The sequence below is a fragment of the Mustela putorius genome, unplaced genomic scaffold (genome assembly GCF_011764305.1).
Source record: "Mustela putorius furo isolate JIRA1106 unplaced genomic scaffold, ASM1176430v1.1 tig00003901_pilon_pilon_pilon, whole genome shotgun sequence".
Classification (NCBI taxonomy): Eukaryota; Metazoa; Chordata; class Mammalia; order Carnivora; family Mustelidae; genus Mustela; species Mustela putorius.
The window spans coordinates 16,427,450-16,439,363 of NW_025422049.1; the positions used below are offsets into that span (position 1 = coordinate 16,427,450).

At 44.7% G+C, this 11,914-nt stretch overlaps 1 protein-coding gene across 2 annotated transcripts; it reads right to left on the reverse strand.

Moving 5' to 3' along the window:
- Positions 1–278: 278 nt before the first annotated feature.
- On the reverse strand, positions 279–5,112 carry LOC101683733. Of its 2 annotated transcripts, none has more exons than XM_013064820.2 (4): positions 4,780–5,112; positions 4,639–4,699; positions 4,301–4,488; positions 279–4,171 (listed from the first exon to the last, which is right to left on the reverse strand). In XM_013064820.2, exon 4 carries the CDS (start codon positions 4,109–4,111, stop codon positions 2,681–2,683), a length of 1,431 nt encoding a protein of 476 aa, XP_012920274.1. In that variant the 5' UTR covers positions 4,112–4,171; positions 4,301–4,488; positions 4,639–4,699; positions 4,780–5,112; the 3' UTR covers positions 279–2,680. The 2 variants fall into 2 exon arrangements, with proteins under 2 accessions (XP_012920274.1, XP_004769110.1); XM_004769053.2 differs by having other exon boundaries at positions 4,301–4,508.
- Between the last annotated feature and the right edge of the window lie 6,802 nt (positions 5,113–11,914).

Genomic DNA, 11,914 nt, shown 5'->3' on the forward strand with positions numbered 1-11,914 from the left:
CTGAAGCAACAGAGTATGAAGCTTTGGTTCAGGTGCAAAAAAAACATGCATCCCTGGGCAGAGTTCCTGTTAGGGCACATGGGAGACAGGGCTGGAAATGGGAAGTCTTCTTAGGGAAGAAAAGTAGGCAGAAGGATTTTATTTCGAAACAGGCAGAAATAAGATGTTGCACCCAGAGACCTCATTTTAAAAGGCTTATCCCCATGGTGAGCAACGCTGTCACAGAATCTTTGTAAAGGTAGACCAGTTCCCCAGGGACTGCTCAGGCCACCCTTGTTCCTCCTGGCTGTTCCCTTTTTTAAGGACAGCCACAGGACCAGTTGAGCTTTTCCCCAACACAACAGCAAGACTCTTCTTGGCTGTCTGCTGTTGCCCTTGAAGTATCCCCCCAAATTAACGTGACACAGGAAATATGTCAGGCAAATGCAATCTTTATTTATAGTTACAGGCCCTTCTACCTCAAGTCCATTTTGACTCTTAGCCTGCTGAGCTGAGCTGGAAAATGAAGGGAACTCAAATCCCCTCGACCCTCCCTTTTGGCTTCAAACTTGGACCAGCCCAAGAACTGGGCAACCAGCTTCTCCTTATTTCCTTTCCCCTGCTCATCCCCTTGCTCTGCGTAGCTCCCCTGCCCCAAATTCGCTGCTAATGTGGGAAAAATAGAGGAGAGGACTCACCTGCAAAAATGAAATCAGGGATGCCTTTGTTCTGTTCTTCCATAGCCCCACTTGACTGGAGTTCTTTCATTCCCCATATTCTAACCTTGACTCATAGCAGAGAGCCCTTTCAGGAGGTCTGAGTGAGGGGTCGTGAGGCTCTGTGGCCCCAGCTCCTGCATATACACACTCCCTCTTCTGGTTAAGGCCCTGGATTTCATAGTGAGGCATGTAGCCAACAAGGGCACAAAGGTAGCGAGGTCAAAAGGTAGCTGGACCCCTCGGGGCAGGAAGATGAGTGGACATCAGAAAAGTCCTTCCTGCCCCTTCACGATGATACAGCTCAGAAATTCCCCAAGAGCCTGCTCAAGCATCCAGGACACATAAAAGGGACACGCGCCCCCCCTCTGAGCCCTCTGATGAATAGCTACCCCTTCAACAGGGAATGTATCAGGACATCATTTTGACTAAATGGACCCCAAAGCCAGCCTTGGAGAAAGGCCAATGCAAAAGTCTACTCTCGACTCTCAGCCTATGCCCAGCTGCATTGTCCAGCCAAGCTCCCAGGTGAGCTCGCAACCAACGTGGCAGGTGGTAGCGAGGGGATCAGGCCAGAGCAGCACAGTCGCGGCCACATCAGGTGAGGGTGGGTGACAGCAGCAGAGTCAGCTCCCTCCTCTGCTCCCACAGGTTGCTGGTGAAAAATGGAATCCCTCCCCCCTTCCAGGTGGCCGGTGGGCAGAGCTGTCTGTGTCTTGCTCAGCCCCTGTGCAAGGTGCCTGGAGCTCTCTTCCAGCAGCTGTGGGCCTGGGAGTCCCCGAAGCAGCCCCCACGTTGTCGGCTGACTCCTCCCACCAGTCCAGGGAGGAGAAACCTCCCTGAGTTCTAGAACTCAGGCAGCCACTTGGGAGTCACTTCCTGTATATGTGAAGTTTTGATTATTTGCTGACGACATGGTGATGTAGGCAGTTGGATGTTACAGAAAGGAATTAGGAGGCCGGAAAGCATGGCCCGTGCAGGCTCCCACCATCCCGCGGTGACGACGATTAAAGCAGGAGCGTGTTCTCAGCTGGCCTGTCTTGTTGCACACTGTCCTGCCGCGGTTGCCATCGCACACCTCAGAATGGTAGCTGCCGTTTTCTTGTCTGCTTTTCCCTCTTAAGGAGCGTTTTGCCCCGTGGCTTTAAGGCTCTGTTACCATCATTGCAAATAGAGGCATCGTCTTCTGCCTCCCACATGCACTGACATTAGTATAACTTTCAAAATGCATAATACCACAGTGCCAGACCGTTGCATGACATTTAGTACTGAAAGTTAAATCAATCCTAGGTGATTAGTGTCTGAGGGCTTATCATAGGCCATGTACTAGTCTAAGTGCTTCGCATGTCCTAAATCATTTAATCATTCCATCTACAAAGCCCCTGCTATTATTATCCCAAGGGATAGACTGGGGCTCAGAAGGAAAGAGTGACTTGCTGAGAGGAACACGGGTAACCAGTGGCAAAGCCAGGCTTCGATCCCAGGCCTTGGGATCTGCCCTCTTAGCCTGTGCTCTTACCAATGGTAAAATGGCCGGTCTTAGAACTAAATGCAATCATCAAGTCAGTTTACAATCTAATATGCAATATTCAATACTACCTTCTATGCAAGAGAAGTATCCTCGGGATCCAAAACACATTCTGTTATTGGCTTACCCTCTAAACTCTAACACCGCTTATCAGCCATAGGAAACACCTCTCCCAGCAATGTTGAGAATGTTGCGGGAACGAAGATAGAGAAAAAACATTTCTGCTTCCCTGAAGTTATGCCGGTTCTCTAGCAACCTAAAACTTATTTCAGAGAGAAATTGCCCATCCAGAGAATAATTGCGATATTACCATGCCATGGAAAAAATTACCAGCTGGGTAGTGAGCCTTGATATAGCATTTTAAACAGCTTTCTCCCAACAGATGTAGACGGTGGTCCTTCCAGGACCCAAAGTGATCTTTAGGTCCCTTAGGTCCCTTTCTTTTCTCCTCTGCGTCTCAAAAACCTCCCCATTTGCTCATCCAGACTGTCTGAGTTTCAGCCCTCTCCCTCTCTGGCCCCGGCATCCCCATCACTGAAGTACTGATGTGGGTGTGGGCTTTGGTCAAGGTCAAAGCCTCCCTCTGCTCCTTTGAGCAGCGCTCCCCACAATAGCAACGGTCGGCTTGCCTAGCAAAATTCCTCACTGTGCATTCCCAGAAGTTCTGATCCCCCTGGCATCTCTCAGTGCTTCTCCGACCCTGCCTGGGTTCCAGAGCTTGCTCTGCCTTGCTCACGCGAAGAGTGGACTTTACTTCCTCCTCACCAGTCTCCGGCTGAATCTGCTTTTTCTGCCCCACATCCACCCGCCTACTTGCAGCAGAATACTGGCCCTGGAGATGAGTCTGAACCTCATCTGCTGCTCTGAACGAGGCCCAGGCTTGTACTGTCAGAGGCCAAGGACAAGCCAAGACACCCTTCTCCTTTCTCTTGCTGTCCGCACGTCTGCCCGTCCTTCTATTTCCCATGCTGTCGGCAGAGAGGGACTCCCTCTTCTCCCATGAGCCCTGCTCCAGATCCTGAGCTGAGTCTGGGGCCTCTTCCAGTGTACTCTGGTAAGGAGTCTTAGCTGACACTTTACCTGCCTCACCTTCCGGACCCTGGCTTGGATGACCCCCATCAACTCCCTCTTCAGCGAGTGATTCATCCCTTGCCAAAGCGGAATGTGCCTGAGCTAAGTTTGTGTACGATGCCCAAGCGTGTACTGTCAGAGGCCAAGGGCTAGCCATGATCTTCTTGTTCTTTTTATTTCTCCCTTTCCGGCTCTTTTTCTGCCTTGGGTTTAACCCCTCCTCTGCCGCCAGAGGTGCCACAAGAGAGGGCTGGACTGCACTTGCTGCTGACCATTTGGCATCAGCAAGTTCCTCCTGAGGATCAGCGAGAGTCGATGTGTTCTCACTCCCCTCATGCTCCCCTTGCCCCCTGCCGTCACCTACCTCGCTGCCTCTGGGAACAGCAGATGCCAAAGCCCCCAGGACATGAGGCCGGCGCAGAACCGGGGCTGCCGAAGATGCCCGAGTCTGGAGTGTCAGAGGCCAGGGGAGATACACAATCTTAGTTTGCTTTCTATTCCTCCCTTTCCGGCTGCCTTTCCTCCCTGCATTTCCCAAGGTGTTAGGCCCCTGCACTGTAGCATCAACCGGACTCGCCTCTGGGCATTGGCCATCGGCCTTGGCACTCAGATTTGAAATAAGAACAGACATATTTTCCATCTCCTCATTCTCTCCTGGCCCCGGGCTTTCCTGCCCCACATTCACCTCACTACTCGCACCCTCAAGTGGAGTTTGAACATCAGGTGAGGCTGTTGCCGGTCCTGCTGCTGTGCCCGGGTCCGTGTCGCTTGCCTGGGTCACCGGAGCCTCCACATGAGTTAAAGTGTCCTTTTCCATGTTTTTTTCCCCCCTCCAAATTTTCCTTGCTTTTGTTTTTGGATCAGGTAGTGTGTTTACCTGGAGCAGAGAGAACAGAAGTAATCCACAAGGCACATATAAGGTTAGTCGAAGCTAGCCAAAAGTCTTTTCTTGAAGGAGGGTATCGGGCATCAGGGCTGGGGGCTGAAACTGAGAACCCAAGGATACCTGAAACAATTTAGGGACAATGCAGGTCTAGGAGGCCGTGGACAAAGCAGGGATGTCAGACGCCTGTTCTCATTAGCGGCTGGCTCACTGATGTATGGCTTCTCGTATGGCGACTTGGGATGTCCTCAAAATACCGAAGGATGACCCAATTATCGGTCTTCAGCAGCCTTCTGGATCAGCACTGTCTTCTATGGAGCAGAGGACAACTCTGGCAAGACAACAACAATGACAACACCACCAACAACACAAAGAGATTTGGATAAATATCCCCATTTGCACCTAAGGGATATAGAGACATCGGTTAACGGGTCACGTATGGAATTCAGTATTGTTGTTACCTTTTAGTGCTTCGGACAGCCTCAGGAGACGGAACCGTAGGTGAAAAGGCTATAGTTGATCCTATAAAAGCAGAGAAAGAAAGCATCATCAAAGTCAGCCTGGCCAGGCTTCCCGGGTCACTGGTCTGAGCAGCCTCTTACCGGAATATCCTAGAAATGCTTTATTGAGGTTTCTCCACAAGGTCTGTCTTTTTGGTGCCACGCGGAGGAGCTGGTTGCTGTGCCAGTGACCCAGAGAGTCTACCTAACTTGGGAACACAACCTCTATCAATCGATGAAGAGATTCTGTTCTGTTCAATATGGCATTAGCATTTAGACCTTCTTTCACCAATTTCTGATTCTTCCTCAGTTGAGAGTCCAGATCTGGGCTGAGGGCATCATTCCATTAGCCCGTCCAACCCATTTGGCAAGCATTCTAGAGAAGCCGAACTACGGAGAGAATTCCTACTTCTCCAAGTTGTAAACTCTCCAGTCCTGCCGCAGATTCTGGTCCCCTTCTCAGCTCTCTATTGTACTATATATATGTGCGACATAATCTTGGAATGGGCTAATTATTTACATAATATCCTTTCTCTCTGAGCTAACATTTTTTGTTGACTTTTTGATCAAAAAAGGAGAAAAAAAGAATAAATGAAGGAAGGCTCAAACTCCCTTTCTCTAGTTAAGACTGACACAGAGAGCTCAATGAGGTTTTTGTGCTTTCCTTTGATAAGAAAGTATAACCACACAAAAGAGCAACGCAAGGACTGGCATTGACCTACTAGGGTTAGAAATGGAAAACTTGTTGTTTTTTTTAAATCTGGAACTTGTTTTTATCTAGAACAGGGGATGCTGCAGTGCCTATGTGAATGCAACATGCCCAGGGGAGACGAGGAAGGGCCCTCTGGACCTTCTCTTGGGGGACCACAAAGGGCCTAGAATTATTTTTTGCATGGATGATGTTCTCACCCCTTCCTCCTTCGAGCACCCCCATGTTAAGACTGTAGAAAGAGGAATCGCAGAGCCAAAAATGACATACACTGGTTAGCCAGCATGGTTTCTATTTTTTCAACATTTTTCCTGATGCAGGGGGTCAGCCTTCTCACTGCTTGATACATAGGTTAAAGGAGTTCAATGCCAAGGCCAGCTCAGTGCATGATAAATTCAGAGGTTATCACTAGATGAGAGCCAGCTGGCTGGCTGCTAGGAGGCCACCGTACGTGAAATTTACCTTGTTCAACTGCTGTAGAGTCAAAGGTCAGGCCCTGGCACTGTGAGGAGGTCTGTAGCCCAGTGGCGGGTGTACATTAATCAAACACACAGAGCCAGGTCTCTGTCTATATCTCGACCGCCTCTAACCATATCCATATTCATGTTCCTAACGATGTTTCTATCTACATAAGATACCCTGTCCCCTGGACTACATCGGGATGATGACTGCCTTTTTGAGATTCCTTAGATTTCCCTCTGGTGTGTTGACCCTTTTGTTCATACAGATTCACTTACTTAATCAACATGCATTTAATGCCACTGCGATGTGCCAAGAGTATGAGTATAAGTATACTTGGGCTTTGGGTTACTTAATTACTGTCAATTTCATTTTGGTTTCTCTGAGGTGACCTACCTTCACTGGACTTCTGCATGTTTCCAAACCTCAAGTCACCTCTTTGCAGACACTCTCTTGGTTGACTCTCATGGACAGCTAATGATGGTCCTTGTGTGCGGATTCTACTCGCTTATCCAAAGCCAACCTAATTATTTATCCTTTCTCCAGCTTATTGAGCCCTTCACACTCTTTGCCCCCTCACTCCCCCCACCCCTTACTAGTAATAAACCTCTCTGGCTTCTGGATAGGAAGAGAGTAACTCATGATTCAAGTCCCATACATCTGCATTGTACTATTACCACTTTCATTCGAGCTTTCCAGATAAAGAGGAACAACTGTATGAAGCCCTTTCATTTGTGGGTTACACGAGAGCCTGCATTTACATGTGTCACGGTATTGGAAATATCTCATATCCCTCCTTCGACATGTGGGAACCTATCCTTCCTTTGATAGGAAGGGCCTACCAAGCAGATTCCTGTGAGGGGAAAGATTTCCAATTGTGTCCCGAAAGGGTTGGGAGTCCTGGGAAACAGCTTGTTTCATTTAGGATTCTTTCATTGCAAGTGACCGAACATAAATACATAAAAAGACCCAAGTTGGCTTAAACAAAACAGGCAATCTATAATTCACTGTAAGCTTAAATGGGAGAGGTAGAGCCAATTCATGGCTTAATGCAGACTGCAGATTGTTTTACTGGAAGCCATCAGAGGTAATTCCTGGGGGTTGGTTTCCATTTTCCAACTCTTAGAAGAAACGCCTGGTACCTTCTGTCACACCGTGCCTAATCCAACAAAGGCATTCCCTTCCCTGGTAGAGCAGCAGGGGTCCCTAACTTGAGCCTTATTGGTACTAGCTGGCCTGATATAGGTTATGTGTCCACTGCTGAAACAATTGCAAATGCAATGTCCAAATCCTGGGTCTCTTTGAATTCAACAGAGAAGCTGGAAAGTAAGAATGAAAAAGTGCAAATCAGAGATGGTGGAGCGGACAGGGAAGGTAGGAGTGAGGCATGGAGAAGTGAAAAAAAGCCTAAAGCAATTCCTGAGTAGGAATTTAGATGTTATCTTAAAGAAGAAAAATACCTTTTTGATATATAACTTATATATCATAAAATCCACACTTTATTCTTTAAAAAGATTTATTTATTTGTTTTAGAGAGAGAGTATGTGAGCTGAGGGAGGGATAGAGGGAGAGGGAAAGAAATCCTCCAGCAGAAATCCTCAAATCTGCCCCTCTGAGTGCAAAGCCCAGTGCAGGGCCCAATCCCAGGACCCCTGATATCATGACCTGAGCCAAAATCAAGAGTCAGATGCTTAACCAAGTGAGCCACCAGGTGCCCCAGTATTTCATTCCTTCTTATGGTCAATTAATATTCCATGATATGGATATATCACATTTTGCTTATCCATCCATCAGTTGACAAATATTTGGGTTATTTCAATGTTTGGCTGTTATAAATAATGCTGCTATAAACATTCATGCACAGGCTTTTGGGTGGGCTTGTGTTTCCAATGCTGTTGGGGATATACTTAGGAGTAGAACTGCTGGGTTATATAGTAACTTCATGTTTAACCATTTGATTAACTACCAGACTGTTTTCTATCAGGGCTGCATCATTTTATATTCCCACCAGCAATACACAAGGGTTCCAATTTCTCCATATCTTTACCCGTACTTGTTACTGTCTTTCTGATTAATGCCATCTTTGTGTGTGTGAAGTGGTAGTTCACTGTGGTTTTCATTTGCATTTCCCTAATGACTAATAATGTTAAGCATCTTTTTATGTGTTTATTGGCCATATCCGTATCTTCTTAAGAGAAACGTCTACTCAAATCTTCTGCCAATTTTTAAATTGTGTTATTTATCTTTTCATTATTGAATTGTAAGAGCTCATTATGTATTCTGGATCTAAGTGATTTATGAGATATATGACTTGCAAATATTTTTCTCCCACACTGGGGATTATCTTTTCACTCTCTTAACATTGTCCTTTTTAAAAAGATTTTATTTATTCCTTTGAGAGAGAGAGAGTTCAAGAGCAGGGGAAAGGGCAGGGGAGAGGGACAAGAAGACTCCCTGCTGAGTGTGGAGTCCCACGTGGGGCTGGATCCCAGGACCCTGAGACTGTGACCTGAGCCGAAATCAAGAGCCAGACACTCAACTGACTGAGCCACCCAGTCACCCCAAAATTGTCCTTTGTAGCACAAATATTTTTAGCACTGATGAAGTCCTCTTTGTCTATTTTTCTTTTCTTTGTGTTTTAGCTGCCAGATCTAAGGAGATTGCCTAATCCAAGTTTAAGGAAGTTTTCCCCTGTTTTCTTCTCAGAGTTTTATAATCTTTGCTCTTACATTTAGGTCTTTTAATCCATTTTGAGTAAATGGTTGTATATGGTATGTTGTAGGGGGCTCAACTTCATTTTTGTCGCATGTGGACATTCCACTGTCTCAGCACCATCCATTGAAAACACTAGTCTTGGGGCGCCTGGGTGGTTCAGTAGGTTAAAGCCTCTGCCTTCGGGTCATGATCTCAGGGTCCTGGGATCGAGCCCTGCGTCAGGTTCTCTGCTCAGCGGGGAGCCTGCTTTCTGCACCGCCCCCCCCCCGCCCCGACCCCTGCCTGTGTCTCTGCCTGCTTGTGATCTCTGTCTGTCAAATAAATAAATAAATAATATTTTTTAAAAAAGAAAAGACTAGTCTTTCTGCAACAATTTATCTTGTCACCCCTACATCAGCTTTTAAAACAATTATTGTCCTTGATGTATTTAAAACACTGGAAAAGGTTAAATAGAGATATCAATAAAGTCATGTGATAAGTTTGAAAACAGATACAACATACTTCATGCATTCCCTTCCCTCCATGCATTTGGGACTGTCACTGAGATATGGGGAACAGAGGTGAAAAATCAAGGCTAAGTCTTACCTACGTGACTAAAAAACTGACCTTAGCTGGTATTTCCAAAGAGTGAACTCAAGGCAGCTAGTGCATCAACTAAATGAGCATATAACCCTCTAAGATGACTGCTTTAAATAAAGCATTGATTTGGGGTGCCTGGATGGCTTAGCGTCTGACTTCAGCTCAGGTCATGATCTCAGGGTCCTGGGATTGAGCCCTGCATCTAACCGTGCATTGGGGCTCTGCACTCATTAGGGAGTCTGCTTGTCCTTCCCCCTTTGCCCCTTCCCCGACTTGTGCTCGCTCTCTCTTCTCTTTCTCCTTCAAATAAATAAATAAAATCTTAAGAAAACATTGATTCAAAAGTATCCACTTTGTTCTCAAAACAGAACAAAATTGCTAACTTGAGGCAATATAGCCAATAGTTAAGAGTATAGACAATATAGACAATAGTTAAGAGTACGGACTTTGGAGTCAGTAACTCTTGGTTTGAATTCAGATTCTGCCTCTTACTAATTGTATAAATTAGATTTCTGATCCTCATTTTCTTCATCTGTAATATAGGATAGTAGTAGTAATAATCTCATTTTTTGTAAATTTTGTTTTGATATTAATTCAAACCTACAAGTGTTTGTATTTTATCCAATCTACTTCATTTATTTTATCATTCTGTGTATGTGTTGGGGTGGGTATTTTTGTCCTGAACCATTCGGGAGCAAGTTGGAGATACCATGCCCCTTAAATACTTCAGTGTGTATTTTCTTTTTTTTTTTTTTAAGATTTTATTTATTTATTTGACAGAGAGAGACCAAGCAGGCAGAGAGGCAGGCAGAGAGAGAGGAGGAAGCAGGCTCCCTGCCAAGCAGAGAGCCCGATGCGGGACTCGATCCCAGGACCCTGAGATCATGACCTGAGCCGAAGGCAGAGGCTTAACCCATTGAGCCACCCAGGTGCCCCCAGTGTGTATTTTCTAAGAACAAGGGCATTCTCTTATAAGCACAGTACATTTATCTAAGCCAAGAAATTTCAAATTTTCAAATACTGTCATCTAATCTATAATACATATTTGAATTTGTTATTTTTATGAATATTGTCTTTTGTAGTGATTATTTTGGGTTCAAAACCCAACATGAAATTATACATTGAATTCAGTTGTCATGCTTTGTTAATCTCCTCCAATCTGTAATAGTTCCTCAGTCTTTATTTGTGGCTTATGACATCAACATATCTGAAAAGTGCTGCTCAGTTATTTCACAAAACATTTGTCTCTTGTTCTTTTGTGATTAAATTGAGATTGCATACTGCAGGCAAAGATACTACTGAGATGATGCACTGAGAAGGATACATCTTCCTTTTGTAAGTTACTAGTCATTTATAGGGAGTTATCAATTGGATCAAATGAGATGATAAACATCAAACATGGGGCACTATGCCTGGCATGGTGCCAGTGTACAAAAAATGTTAGGCACCATATTTATTATTATTTCTATTCTGATTCTACTGCTACTATTTCTACAATTGTAATATTGTTATTGTTAATGAAAAATATTTTAAGACCTGGACCTGGCATTCTCCACCTTCAATGATCTGAAAGAAGTCAGGAATATAGAACATTATAAGTTAAAGAAATGTTGGGTTCAATTGCCAGTAGAATGTTGAACAAGACAACCTCTGTGATCCTCCAGCCTTGGGAGCTTAAATTCTTTATGTTTCCTGAAATATTGGCTGATTACAGGACTCTTGAGAAGGCTATTGATGCAATTTAATTAATTTTACAACCTCACTTCAGGTCATCCTTACTTCTCACTATGTTGTATTCCTAGAAATCACATCATAGAAGGATCATTATAAAGTAGGTTAATGGGTTCCTATAAGAGCAACATCATAATTAAATGATATGTTCTTGATTAAGCTTCAACTTAGTTGTAGTTAAAATGGGCAAAGCAAATATGGAACAACTATACATTTAACCCTAATTATTTTTATGTCAAAACTTTTTTGTAAAAATAATCAAAGCTATGCCCATGTAGTAACAGACCAAACAGCACCGAAGCTCTCATGAGGAGAAGCAAGTTTCCTGCTTCACCCCTCCCCAGCCCAGGTCCACATGCCAGAGACAACTTATTAACAGTTTGATTTTAGGTTTTCTTTTGGTTACATTGTTAAGTCTAGATTGGAGATTGCACACTGAAGGCCAGAGCGTTCTATTTTGCCCCAAAATGCATTGTGTCTAGCTTGCATACTGTTTTCCATTCTCCTCTGAAGAATTGTTAACATTTTAAAGTGGGGGAGATTTCACATAAAGCCAAATTTCCAGCCTTTCTTGAAAAATTGGAACATCCAAACCACCATCCTGTAGCCTGAGCTGAATATCTGCTGCCTTCTTTATTCAGGGTAGGCACTCTTTAGTTCACTGTAGTCCCCACTAAATCAGCTTCATGCCTCTGCTACCTGACTGGCCTTTTCAGGCAACCTAGGCTTTATCTCTTTGTTACTAAAAATGAAGTTTTGTATCTGCAGCTATGGCATCACCTGGACCTTCTTAGGAATGCAGAGTCTTGGGCCCCATCTCAGACCTGCTGAATCAGAACTTGCATTTTAACAAGACCCACAGGTGATTTGTATGCACATGGAAGCTTGAGAAGCCCTGGAATGGAGAAATGTACTTGACCCATTTTCTTGACATATCAGTTTTAGACCATCTCTCCCACACAGTATAAGAGAGGAGGAAGTAGAGTTGCAAGCTTTTCATTGATGTACATCTTCAGCTTTACTAGATATCATTAAATTATGTTT